Source organism: Myiozetetes cayanensis, unplaced genomic scaffold, assembly GCF_022539395.1.
Source record: "Myiozetetes cayanensis isolate MyiCay16 unplaced genomic scaffold, myiCay2020 scf10, whole genome shotgun sequence".
Classification (NCBI taxonomy): domain Eukaryota; kingdom Metazoa; phylum Chordata; class Aves; order Passeriformes; family Tyrannidae; genus Myiozetetes; species Myiozetetes cayanensis.
In genome coordinates this window covers 13,021,159-13,034,103 of record NW_026086605.1, presented here as the reverse complement: position 1 = coordinate 13,034,103, position 12,945 = coordinate 13,021,159, and the positions used below count along the sequence as shown (strand labels likewise).

Here is a 12,945-nt window from a genome sequence, read left to right as displayed (position 1 = left end):
ATCCCATTGCCTGGCTGATGCTTGTTAACACCGGTGTTTTGTATCCTCCAGGAAATTACTTATGTGCCTGTTTTCTCTTAGGAAAATGAGAGATGTGCTTACTTTAAACAGCAGGTTTAGATGGTGCCTTTAGGTTGGTTTAAAAATAAGTGGTGCTTGTGTATAATCTCACAGCCTAATTGTGTAGAGGACACCCACAGCGGGGTTCTCTCTTTGGAAACCACCCTGGGCTGGGCTGGGAGGAGGCAGCAGCAGTGGTCACTGAGTAGTTTTGGCTTGTGCAAAATGGGTGTCTTTTTCTGACACTGGTACAAGCTCTCTGACTGTTGGGGTGGGGAGTGGGTATCTGTCCTGCCTTTCTTTATTTTCCTCTTTATTTTTTTTTCTCCTGTTGCAAAGACACATTTGCAAGAATTGTATGTGATTTCTCTCTTCTGGAGTACTAAAATTACTGTTAAAACTGCTACTAAAAAAGGCATTTAGTGAACTCACTATGGAAAAAATGTATATTCCTTTCCTTGTCATATTTTTTAATGTGTTGAGCTCCAAAGCCAAGAAGGCCAAAAGCCAGGGAAGTTGCTCCTCTTTCAAATATCTGTGGAGCTGTAGCTGGGGCATAAGTGGTGATGGTGTCCTAGTCCCGTTCTCCCCCCCACCCCCAGCCTGGACAGACGAGGACAGCTGCTGATTACAGAGAAGCACAAAAAAAAGAGGTTGCTGAACTTTCAAAGTGGGCATAGAAAAGGGAGTTAAATTTAGATTACCTTCTGCAGTGTCATCTTCTACACTGCTATGGAACTTGCTGTACTCCTTGCTTGGGGGAGGACAAACAAGACATGCCATCCTCAGCACCAGATGATAAATTTGTTTATAAGGCTTAATTGCCCCTTGGCATGAAAATGTGAAATGAGCTCAAGTAGAATGAGAAACCTTTCCAAAGGGCTTCTCACATTTTCCTTGGGTTATTCAAATCTCTTCCCCTCACCTGTTTGATCTTGGAGAGGCCCAATCCCGATCCTTCTGAAATCAGGGGAGTTGTTGCTATTTCTTTAAAGGAACAGCTGTTATCAGGAGGGGCTGAGAGTTGAACAGTGCTGTAACTGCTGCTTGTGGAGTCAGTGGTGGCAGGCAGAAGGTGGCATGGGAGTGCTTTGGATCTGTGAAGGCTTTATGCAGGTCCCTCAGGAAACCATGGTGGTGGCTCCTAGGACTGCAGTGCTACGAGCAGTATCAAACTTAGCTTTCTCCTCAGAAACAAGAGGAAATGCCTGGTTTTGCTTAGTGAGATTTAATCATCGCTGAGGAGTTGTCTGCTCCCGCCAGCGTTAACAGACTCCCCTCCATCGCAGCATCCCGTTAGCAGGAGCAGAGCACTCCTGCTCTGCCAGGGTCCCCTGGTAGAGACCCGTTTGCAGTGCAGGCTGGTGTCACCCAGCAGCTGTCTTAAGGTTCAGGGCTGCTTTGGCTCCCCTATTTTTTTTTTTTGTTATTTTTTTCAGAACTGCCCGACCTGATGTCATTTCCCTCTTGCAAACACCCCGGCTGGGCTGCGTCTGAGATATGTCACAGGGAGTGGGAGGAGGAGGAGGGGGAGCCAGCGAGTGCGTGCAGTGTCCCAGGACCCTGTTTACTTAGCATTCCCAGCCGAGGAAGCCCTGGTTTAAATAGGCTCGGAGGAGCGGGCTGCCCACAGCTGATGAGGAAATGGTCGCTGTGGGGCTTTAAATTCCTACCTTCCCATGTGCCGGTGTGGAGGATGAGCCTGCAGAATGCCTTTCCTCCTGGGTCTCAGACAGGTAACCGGCTTCGGTGCGGGGGGGGGAGCTGCTCGCTCAAGTGGAGGATGTGACTGATTGATTTTAGTTTTATTCCCCTCAGCTCTAAGGAAATGATTTCTGACTTCCCCGAAACGGAACTGTACCAACAGCACTTCCCCACCCGTCGCGTGTGATCCGGGAGCATAGTTGTGTGAGAGACGCTTTTTATTAGCAAGGAAGGAGCAAAACTGTGAGCCAAGGATAGAAACTCCCTTGTTGTTATTGTAGGCTTTGCGGCAGGGCGGCTCTTTGTGTCGTGCTCCTGTGCAGTTTTTGTTTGGTTGCGTTTTAGGGTACTTTCCACAGTCCTTAATTGTGTTTGCATTGCTTAAAAACATGCCAAATGAATGGGTTTTTTGTGCGAGCAGTATTTTGAGTGTTAAACTGCAGATTTAAAAAGGAAAAAAAAAAGAAAAAAGAGAGGCATTTGAGGCATTTGTATATATGTGTGTGTGTGTGCGTCTCATCTTTGACAAAGGTCACTAGACGGAAAATGGCAACATGCTGTGACCCCCAGCTTGGTGACTTTTTAATTGTTCTGAGAGAGTTTGCGCTTGAACAAGAAACTTGGGATAATTTAATAGCTGGTAGTGTCGAGTGGAATGAGAAACGGTAGCAACTGCCCAGCTGCTCCCTGCTGGAGGAGGTGCCAACTATGCGTTCCTAGGCTCGGGGAGAGCAAACCCTTTTTTTGGTCTGGGAGGCACGTCTGTACGGGAATCTTAACTGTAAACTCTTTCCAACACTGCTGTGTTCTGTAATTCACAATGAATACATATTGCATTGTATCAGAGTGCTGCTTACAGTTTCTAATTTAAAATTAAAAAGTCAAGATTGGGCCATTAGCATGGTTTAAACTGCCTGCTTTCAGTTCTTTAGAAACGAAGGCAAAAGGCCTTAAGCACACTGCTGAGTAAACAGTGCTGCCTCTTTTTTCTTATCAGATCAGGTTTGGTGAAATGCAGCTCCTCCCACTTTACTGAACCGAAAACAGTTTTACATAAGAAACTACCTCTAGCACAATGACCTTCCGTGATTGATGCAATAGCTATAATAATAGTTCACTTGTTAGCTCTCAGGACAAAGAGACTTTCCTTAAAAACCTCGGAGCTGAACCAGAGGGAAATTCGGGCACAAAGGCTGAATGGCTTTAGGTAACTCTCGAATCGCTCTGAGACATCGCTGCCTCAAATGTTGAGATTTGCTCCAAGTTCCTACTTTTAAATTAATCTTTTTGTTTTAGAGATGTGTTCAGGCAATTGAGGTGCTGCATAAGGTGTAAAAGTGGAAGTTAGGTGTAATTTGGCTTCGTCTACTCGGAACACCTGGTTATCTCAGTGGATGGATGGTACTTTTTTCTCTGCTGCTAAACTTTTCAGCATCGATAGAGGCATTTACAGGAGGAAGGAAAAAAGGTATTACCTCAAAAACAGAGCAAAGCTCTTGACTGTTTTTATCCACTGATGAAGGATTATAGTGGGAAACAGCTGCTTGAACTTTTCTTAGTTTTAATCATACTGATTTTTAATTATTTTGTCTTTAAAAAATGAAAGCTGAAGTATTTGTGATTGTTTCCTGCATGCAGATACCATTCAGAAGTTTCTTTTTCCACTTCTAAAAGTGCTGTTAGTGAACAGTGCTATTTAATTTAAACTGTAGGAGAAATTCAGGAACATCTCATCACCTCTATTGTCTCTTGGTTTACACTTGGACTGTAAACACTTGGCTGTCTGGGATGTCCTTTATTGTTCCCACTCAACACAAGGGTTCTGATCCCTGGGTTTGCAAGCTCAGGGAATAGGTGCTGGGTGGGGTTCCCTCCCGGGAGCTGCGTGACGAGGACAAAAGGGTCATGGTGAGAGCTTCAGCTCTCCAGGACCGGCACCCCTCGCTCTGCACCTCACTGAACATCTGCCTTCCCCTTCTTCTTTGGGACCCAGCAGCATTGTTAGCACATGGACTGCCGAACACATGGTAAAATTAGGGTGTTTGCCAGGTTTTGATTTGGTTTTTTATTGTTGCAGTGGGGTTGGTATTTAAATACATAAAAGCTAGGTCAGCACTATCTGACATGAGTGCAATGTGGGTGTTTAAAGCTCCCATCCCAGGAAACTTGATTGTGTAGGATCTCAGCTTGTAGTTTCAAGCGAGTATTTCCTCTTAGGGTTGCAGGTGGAAGCTTGAACACATTCGTCGAGTTTACTGCATAAATGTAAAAGGAAGAAAAAAATGTTAAGATGTTGGATTCCTTAACCGTTTTAGTTTTAACTGCTCGAGGTTTTCAGCATGGTCTGCTGTTTGGTAATTTAAAACAACAAAATGCAAGGCAGCCTCCTCAAAGCTGTAATTTCCTAGAAGTGAGTATTTTTAATGTGAGAGGGCTGGGTACTGCAACTGGGAAGCTTCTGGCAAGGCGTGAGGAAGTAAACAGTCTCACATGGTGCTTAAAACCCGATTGTAGTCTGAAAGTGAAACTTGTGATAAACAAAAACGAAACCAGCTTTTATTGAAATATATTTGACGTGTCCATGATCCGTGAAAGGACAGTGTTCCTTTAAAGGTGGTTGGAGTATTTCTCCAGGATAAATGGATGCAACAAACCAATTTGTTCCTCAGATAAAGGTTAATAAAACCTTGGAGGTTCTGCATCCGCTGGGGGTGAAGACGGGTCTGCTGTGGCTGATTAATCATGCTGATCTAAATATAATTCTCCTGATGCTGGCATTAGTGAAGCAATAAATGTTGTGGATTAGAATTCCCAGTTTGGAGATCTTTATTGTGCCTGAGACAGCTCAGAGGCATCTTTCTCCCCCCACTTATTATGCTTTTAAGTATTTGGGTATTTGCACTTATTACAATTTTTTTTCCATGTTCAGCAAAACAAAATTTGTGGTGGGTGACTTATGAAGAAATGTCCAGACTTGATTTATTTCCTGGCCTCAGCTGTCTGTCATAAGGCAGGCTTACAGGAATCTGTCCCCTGTCGTGCTGGCAGGGCCTGGCACCCGAGGTTCCAGTAACTCCCAGCAGCCAAAGCCACTTTCATCTTTGGCAATCTTATGTGTTTTTGTTAAATTGAACCCACCAAAGGCATGACACATGCTCAGATGGTGGATTTTTGATTTCATATTCCAGAGGACTAACAAGTGTAGTGTTTGTGAAGACAGGATATGTCTGGAGACTTCAGTGCAGACTCACCCAGGTCTCTCAGTCCTGAGCTGCGTGTCAGGACTGATCCAGAGTTCCCCAGCAGTTCTACCTGTCCTTGCTGTGGTCCCACCTAGGATCCTTCTCTGAAAGGATCTAGTGAGTTTTTATTTAGGATTACTTTGAATAGGAACCAGGGGGCTGCTAGCAAACCAGCAACTGCAGTAAACCTGTGGCAGGATTTGGCATTCCAGCCTAGTATTTTCAGTAGCAATTTTGACCTGCTAACGCTTGAGTGCCTTATCTGACAGAGATGCCCATCTTTGGTAGGTTTGTGTTTGCATTCTCATGAGCTGTTGCTGGTGCACTTGGCTAACGATCACCAGCACTAGTGATAGTCTGATATGTGAGATTGAGTAACAGCCAAGTGGGAACTAATAAATAGTGGATATCAAATAGTTGTTTCTGACATATTTAATATACTGGCAGTCATTTCCATTCTGTTACTCAGGATGCTTCAAAAATATATGTGGTTTAAATACTGATTGTGAGTTACTCAAAATATTAATACTCAAAATTTTAATACATTTTTTTGAAGATAATATCACTTGCTTGAATCCATCCTGCTTGTTGTTATGGGTGTGTCTGGGTACCGAGAGCAAGGGACTGCTGCCTGCCAGTAATGAGATTAGTGAAATAACTAGGTCAGGATTTTTATTTATTATTAAATGCATGCTTATTACCAAAGTCCCTATAAGAGCCGTGAAACCAGAAGGTCTGGAGTGGTCACAGGTTGAGCCAGAGTCCTGTTAAAACCAGTCACATCTTGCCCTTCAGGAGATGCCATTTTGGCAGTCTCCCTGCAGCCTGCTGCTGGGCTTTTCTCTGTGTCCCACTGTTTGTACGCCTGTTATTCAGTCCCTTACTCCCCCTGTCATTCTGTTATTATTCTCTATCTCTTTCAGTTCAGATAGTAATTTGCTGTGTAGCACCTTGACAAATGTTGTACTGAAGTATGGAAAAAATAGGAAATTAAGTCTAAAAAACTGTCTGTCCTTCTAGACAGGAATGGCCTCTGAACTGCTGTCAGTAAATGCAAGTCATATTTCCAACTGTTTCCCAGGGTGTCAGGATATCCTGACAAGGTTAGGATGAACAGATATTCCGGCAGGTTGAATGACACATGGAGGACAAATAGATGCAAGGTGCTCATATTTAGGTAAAGGAGACCGGATTTCTGTGGAAAGAAGAGACAGAGCAAAAACCTAAAGTGGTTATTAGATTTCATGATACCGACCACTGCTGGTTTTGGTTACCTGGTTAATGCCAACTGAGGAGTCATCTTTTGTAGGTGGTTCACTGCCAACTATGCACTTCTGAGTGTGGGCTGTAGTGTTTGTTGCTGCAGTTGCACATATTAATTTTCAGCTTGGAAAATAGCCACACTAGCCTGGAATTTGCTCATCTTCACCTTTCTCCCTTCTGACGTAGCAACAATGTTCCTGGGTTAAATGCTGACTTTGGAGAGTAGAAGAGTGTGAAGTGCCTTGATCCTTTTATTTTGATGATACTCCACTGTCAATCAAGTTCTCATTTCCCTTCATTTCCTGCATTGGCTTCAGATGCAGTAAATCCTGTCAGATTTATGGGTATGAAACCCAACCATTTAGTACTGAAAACCTTTACAAAAGTAGGATAAAGATGTTTCTTCCATCCTTCTCTGCAGAGAGGAGCAGTTAGTCAACCTGCAGACCTCTGTGAATGCCTCTTGTCTTCATCGTGCCCCTGATTTTGACCTTTAATTTGTCGTGTAGACCTCCAACAAAGGTCTAATACTAAACTGGAAGGTAAAGAAAATAATTGGCTTTTTTCTTTGGCAGTGACATTACTGTTTGCTGTCGCTTCAGATGTGACAACATACGGCACTGCCTTAAGTTCTCTTATACCTGCCACTGTTGGATATTTTAAGGTTTATTTGTAAAAGCACTTGACAGCAAAAGCGTACTACTGACAGAATTACCAGTATGATTGTGGGTTTACCACAAATGCCAAATATTAACAAGAAAATAAGTTGGAAAAAAAAGTCTTGTTTTTATTCAGAATTGCTTTATAAAGTTTGACTTGTGCAAACTAATCCAAGATGCCACATCTAAAATACAAAGAACTGTATTTTCTCAAAATGCACCAAGATGAGGTCTTCCCAACTCAACCAGTTCCATGAGAAAGAACCTGTATCGTATTTCACAAATGGTTTCTGTTGGACTGGACTGGGAGGGAACACAGGCTCCAGGACTGCAGGACTTTCTCCTGAAAACTCCCACCCTTGGAATGTGTGTCAGGGATCCCTTGATTTCAAGTTCTCAGACCAGCTTTTAGGATGATGCCAGGGAAGCAGTGATGTCCATGGGGCCTAGAGTACATGCTGACTTACTGGACAAAGCAAATCCCTCGAAATTAGCTGGGAATCTCTTAGGCTTTGCAGGTGGGAGATAAAGGATGACATGTTCTGGCTTCTTAGTCAGGAAACAAGAATATTCTGCACTAATGGAGGTGAATGCTCTTGGACAGCAGACCCACATAGATCCTGCTTAGTAATCCTGCCTGGAGGCGTCTGCAGTTAGCTGAACAAAGGATGGTGGCGAGGGATGTACTTGGACAACAAGAAAACAAGACTGTAGGGAAGTCTACTCTGGAATGTGATAAGCGCCGGGCTATTGGGGAATAAAGTGCTTTTGGAAAGAAACCCTCCCCCTTCCTTGTTTTCATAAGATTGCCTAAACCCCCCCCCCCAAAACCTCTGTAATAGTTCAACACAAAATCAGTTTTGCTAAGAATGATTAAAAATTATCATTACAAATGCTACTTGCAATGGAGATTAAAAACAAAGGCAGGTCAGTAAAATGTGAGTGCCCCAACTTTGCTTCTATGAGATTTTTTTTTCCTCCATATATATTTTTCTTCTCTGTAAAACTACTCTTTCAGCCCTTGTGCCTTGTCCATGCCTATTAGTGTGAAAGAGGAAACAATGTGCTTTCATAGCACAAGTACTTGGGATATTGTTTCCAGGAGACATTTAGACTGCAGATAACTATATTGCTGATATGTCTTAAGTAGTTACAGTTTGGCACCATGCACAAAGAATGCACAGTAGAAGGAAGTAGAAATAGTACAACACTGCTGGTATGAAAAATGCAGCCTGGAATTTAAATAGAACTTGAAGTCAGATCAAAGAGCTTGGCAATAGGTGGAAGTTTCCTAATAAAAAATGTCATGGTCTCTGTCATGGCCATGGTGGCCATGCATAATCTCTTCCTCGACTTGCAGAAAAGGTGCAGGAAACTGTACAGGGGCTCAGCTTTTCACAGAAATGATACTTGACATAAGTGAGGAGAGGAAAGGAGACTGAAATGCTCCATGCAAAGGAGACACCTGTAACATATCCCAAACAGTGCTCTCCTTGTGCTGGAATCTTTCCCTAGTCGAGTTTTATTTCTGAAGATCTGTTGCATTTACATTTTATCTCTTTCCCTGTGCCAGGCAGCATAACCTAGTGTTGGGGGTAGCCTTGCTCTGAGCAGTAGTCGGACCTTGTGACCCGCTGGGATCCTTTCCAAACTAAATTATTCCTTGATTCTGTGAAACTGTTTAGAAACATGAGTGACAGTTCTGGGCCTGACACGTTGCACCAAGTCTGATAGTTCCCAAAAACTCATTGGTGTCTGGGCTGGCAGAGGGCTGCAGAAGGGCTCCAAAAGGAGCTGCTTGGGCTTCGTGGGGCATGGCTGGTGGTTGGCACTGCAAGTACTTTAAAACCCTGACTCTTCTGAACTGTGGGAACTGAAAGAGAACCGTGAGACTATTTGAAGGTACAAGTTCTTACGCGTTAGCAAGGAAGATGATTTGTCTTGGTCAGTGTGTAAAGAAGCTCTGGACAGCAAGGTTTAAACTAGATGGGAAGCAGGATGTTGCTTGAGACTTGATTTCCAGGAACAACCTGCAGGATACCAACCTAGCTGCTGAGGATCTTCTGTTCAGCATGTACACTGACACACGTGTTAGCCAGCTGGACTAACAAGAGGCAACCGTGCACATAAGCATGTGGCGGCGTGGAAAGGTCTTTTCACATATAATAACGTTGGCAAGAGGGTGCTGGGAAGTTCAAATGAAAGGACAGTGTGATGAAAGTCTTTGAAATCAGGACTGCTGCAAGTTCTTAAGTGGGAAAAAATACAGTGATGCTGAAGCTGTTATAAGCTGCTGCTGCCAAATGACACTGATGTGTTCCTTATTGCTGCTCTTTGAAGCAGACAACATTGAATGGATCAAATTTTGGGGGAGTAAATCAGAGGTGGTCAGGGATAGTTCAATGTGGTGATGCAGAGGAGATTCTGAAATGGCACCGTGGGACTTTTTCACCAACTCCATGTGATTCAGTGGCTGGTTCAGCAGGTCACACTGATCTTCATGTGTCACAACCACAGACCTCAGTTGCTTTCTGGCTTGTGCATTATCAACAGGATTGCAATTTTGCAATGGCATCTTAATTTCTCAATTCTGTTGATAGGAGAGCCAAAATCTATGCTGTTTATCAGTTACATTAACTCTGCAATACCAACAAAAATGAGGAAAAGTGTAAATAAACTAGTACGAACAGATAAGAGAACAGATGTGTCCTATTTCTAGTTCTTTTGCTGACTAAAATGACAATTTTTGGAATGAATAGCATGCCTGAAGTAGAAAATGCCATGCCAGCTCAGCAGTGTCTCTTACAAGAGGCTACCAGCCTCTGCAATTAGAGGTGGAAACATCCCCTTGCATGTCGGGTGGCTTGTGAGAGGCTTGTGAGAAATGTGGCCATGGTGCACTCCCATAAAAGAGAGGAGCAGTGCAGCTCAACAAGTGTTGGCACCTACGGATGTGCATCCCTGTATCCTGCTGGTTGGGCTTGCTGCTCTTAACAGCTGGCTGGGTTTTGTTGGGCTTTTGCAGTTTGGTGTATTGTGGTTTGTGGTTTCTTTTTTTTTTTTTTTATTTGAAAGGTGGTACTTAAGAAATTAATTATTTCAACATATCTTTCTGTATAAACATCCCAGCATTTTCTTTTCCTTATAATAAATTTTAAGTGAAAGAAAGTAAAAATTTTAAAATTTTGTTACAGGTTTGTTTGCAACATCAGTGGTTTTTATTAAGGTTTGTTTGTTTCTTAAACTGTGTATTGTTCTTCTAACATCCAGTTTGCCCCAAAACCTGTTAGAGGATGTATGAACCACAACCTGTAAAATGCTTCTGTTTTCTTGTGTTTTGTACTTTTTTGCACCCATATTTTCAGACTAGCAGGAAAACACAGACTTCTGTGAAGTGGTGCACCATATGGGGAACTGAGACCTCACACCATAGTTCTTGAGGTCTTGAGGACCTGCTGGGTGATACACTACAGCTGATTTGGCTCTGCTCTTGGCCTACTTCGCTATTGCAGGAAGTTTTACAGGAATGCTGATCTTACACAAAGCACATGGCTAATTGTGAAGGAATCAGATTGGAATCTTGCAGGAGCATGTTGTAATTATCATTTAGATCTAAATGAATTGAAGCAGTCTTTTCTCAAATTATAATGTTCCTTTTATTTTTTCTGCTTGGCATTCAGCCCCGTTAATGCATCCATATTGTGCACAATGTGGAACAAACGCCATAATGCCTGGCTCCTAAAATATGGTAACTTTTAATGGAAAAGAAAAGGGATGATGAGAAAGCAATGCTGACTGGGTGCTAAACAATGTAACTCATGGGTCTGGAGGTACAGGGTTTTCTTCTGATCAGTCCTTTATGTTTTTTGGTGACCCTTAGATGTTTTTTAACTTCTTTATGTATTTTAGAGTTTCCCAAGGCCATAACCTGTACTTTTAAAATGCTTGCAGATCATTGTGTAAAACATTTACAGAATATACTGACAAAGCATCTTAAAAGTGTGTCTGTTTAATTTTAGGACAAGGAAACCTGCATGGGTGTCAACAATCAAAGTTACATATGTGAAACGGGCCACTGTTGTGGACAATCCCAGTGTTGCAACTACTACTATGAACTCTGGTGTAAGTCCTTCCATTTTGCATGGCTTCCCTTCCTAATCTGCATGGCTCTCATACCATACTACAGGTCTGGCTGGTGTCCTGTGCCGTTTCGTATTCAGGCATTGTTATGCATTGCCATTTCACTGCAGCACAATCCGGAGCTGACCTGATATGACAAGGAAATAGGATTGTTACAATGGGTGCTTTCTGAGGAGTAATGAGTCGTCTTGCCACTGTTGTTTGGTTTTCTCACTGATTTGGGCAATACTGAGGATACTCAAGATAACATTGTATGAGGAAACCGGCTTGGGGGAGAAATGCAGACACAACACTGGAGTTTGACATACTCAAACAGGGAATTAATTCAGTGTCTTTCATCTTATTGTTTTAGTTCTTTGCAAGCACAACAGTTGAAATCTGATTTATCTTTTTAAAGCTGTTTTTTCAAGGAGGAGAGCCAGGGTGCTTATTCTCTTCAGGACTCATTGTGTTTGGAGTTTTTGGGTGGGAGAGAGTCTTGGGCAAATCCTGTGGGCTTGCAGTGGCTGAATGCTGAATGCAACACTCATTGCCCATTGCAACCCCTCTTATCTCCTCTTTCCCAAAATGTGGCATTTAAAACTACCCAAGTTTCCAGTGAGTGGTTGAGTGACCATACCTGCTAAGTCCCTTTAGATGGCAGCAGATAGGTCAAAGCAGGTCAGCAAAACTGATAAAGATATATGGAAAAATGGGAAGTTGAAAGGAAAGGAAAATATGCCAAATTTTAAAGGAAAACTTCTAGTTGTTCCAGTCTGATGGTGTCTTCCTTTCTCGAGGAGGAGCACAGAGGGTTGAACGTTGATGTTGACGTGCAGTTGTATTGCCAGGAGCCTAGGCTGATAGGGCATCTGTGATCCTGGAATTTGGAAATGTGAAACCCTGGGCATTGTACATGTACCTTAGAGACTGGAGATACTTTCTTACCACGCCCACTGGTAACTTCTAGCTTTTATGCAACTGTGCTTTCTACTTAATCCCTCTGTTGTGCCCACAGTTTCACTCTGCCGAAGTAGCGTGCGTGTGGAAACGTGTTATATGTACAAAGACTGTCACTTAAGCTGGACCCAAGGACAGGAATAGCTGACACTTCATCTTTTAGCCTGGAAACATGCTTTTACTTTTCAAATTAGCCAGCGAAGCATGGAGGATGTGGTTGTAAACTAAACAGGACTCTAATAGACATCTTCAAGGCACACTGTACATCAGACTTTAGTGGCTGACTGTGTCCATCCTAATGGTAGGATTTTAATGTACTGCAGACCTTGTACAGCAGCATATTTTCCACAGTGTCCAAACAGCTCAAGAAGCAATTCCGGATGGGGGGGAGGGGGTTGGCTCCAGCGACTCTAGCAGGCTAAGAAACAGGCCTGTATACATGGCTGCCTTGAACTGCCTGGATCAGATTGTAGCAGTCGGCAGCACAGGCAGGACAGATGGCAGGAGTTTGTTCGGACTTGATGGGGATGTATGGACAAAGCAAAGTAGGGAAGGTCAAACTCAGTTTTGGATTTGTGTGGGTGGGAATACAGAGGAAGATGCATGTGTGCAAGGGTTTACAGACTCCGTGGCAAGCAGGATCTAAATCGAGCAACAGCGTGGAGTACAGCTGCACACTGGAGCTTGTTGCACGGTCACCATGTTTCTCCCAAGGACATCTTGAGAGAGAGGCTTAATTGTGTTGCACACAAACATTACAGTGTGAACAATAGCCCCCTGCCATTTTAATGGGATGGTTTAGCTGTCTTTGTGCTCTCAGTATGGCACAGGCTTTTATACTTGGCAGTGCCTGGCTGCATCATAAAAATTATTGGAAGATACAACCAGATTTTGTTAGAAGGAGGCAGAATATTCCAGGCTTCTTTCTAGAGCAAGCA

The 12,945-nt window shown here is 43.1% G+C and overlaps 1 protein-coding gene across 6 annotated transcripts in view; it reads left to right on the top strand.

Moving 5' to 3' along the window:
• The window catches only part of WBP1L (WW domain binding protein 1 like), a 58,298-nt gene that overhangs the window by 32,932 nt on the left and 12,421 nt on the right, over positions 1 to 12,945 (top strand). For 3 of the 6 annotated variants that reach the window (XM_050339976.1, XM_050339997.1, XM_050340005.1), the window contains exon 2: positions 10,948 to 11,050. In XM_050339976.1, coding sequence (XP_050195933.1) covers positions 10,948 to 11,050 — 103 coding nt within the window. Of the gene's footprint in view, positions 1 to 1,506; positions 1,797 to 2,891; positions 2,972 to 3,021; positions 3,233 to 10,947; positions 11,051 to 12,945 lie in introns of those variants that run through there. The other 3 variants (XM_050339981.1, XM_050340013.1, XM_050339988.1) reach the window with 3 other exon arrangements.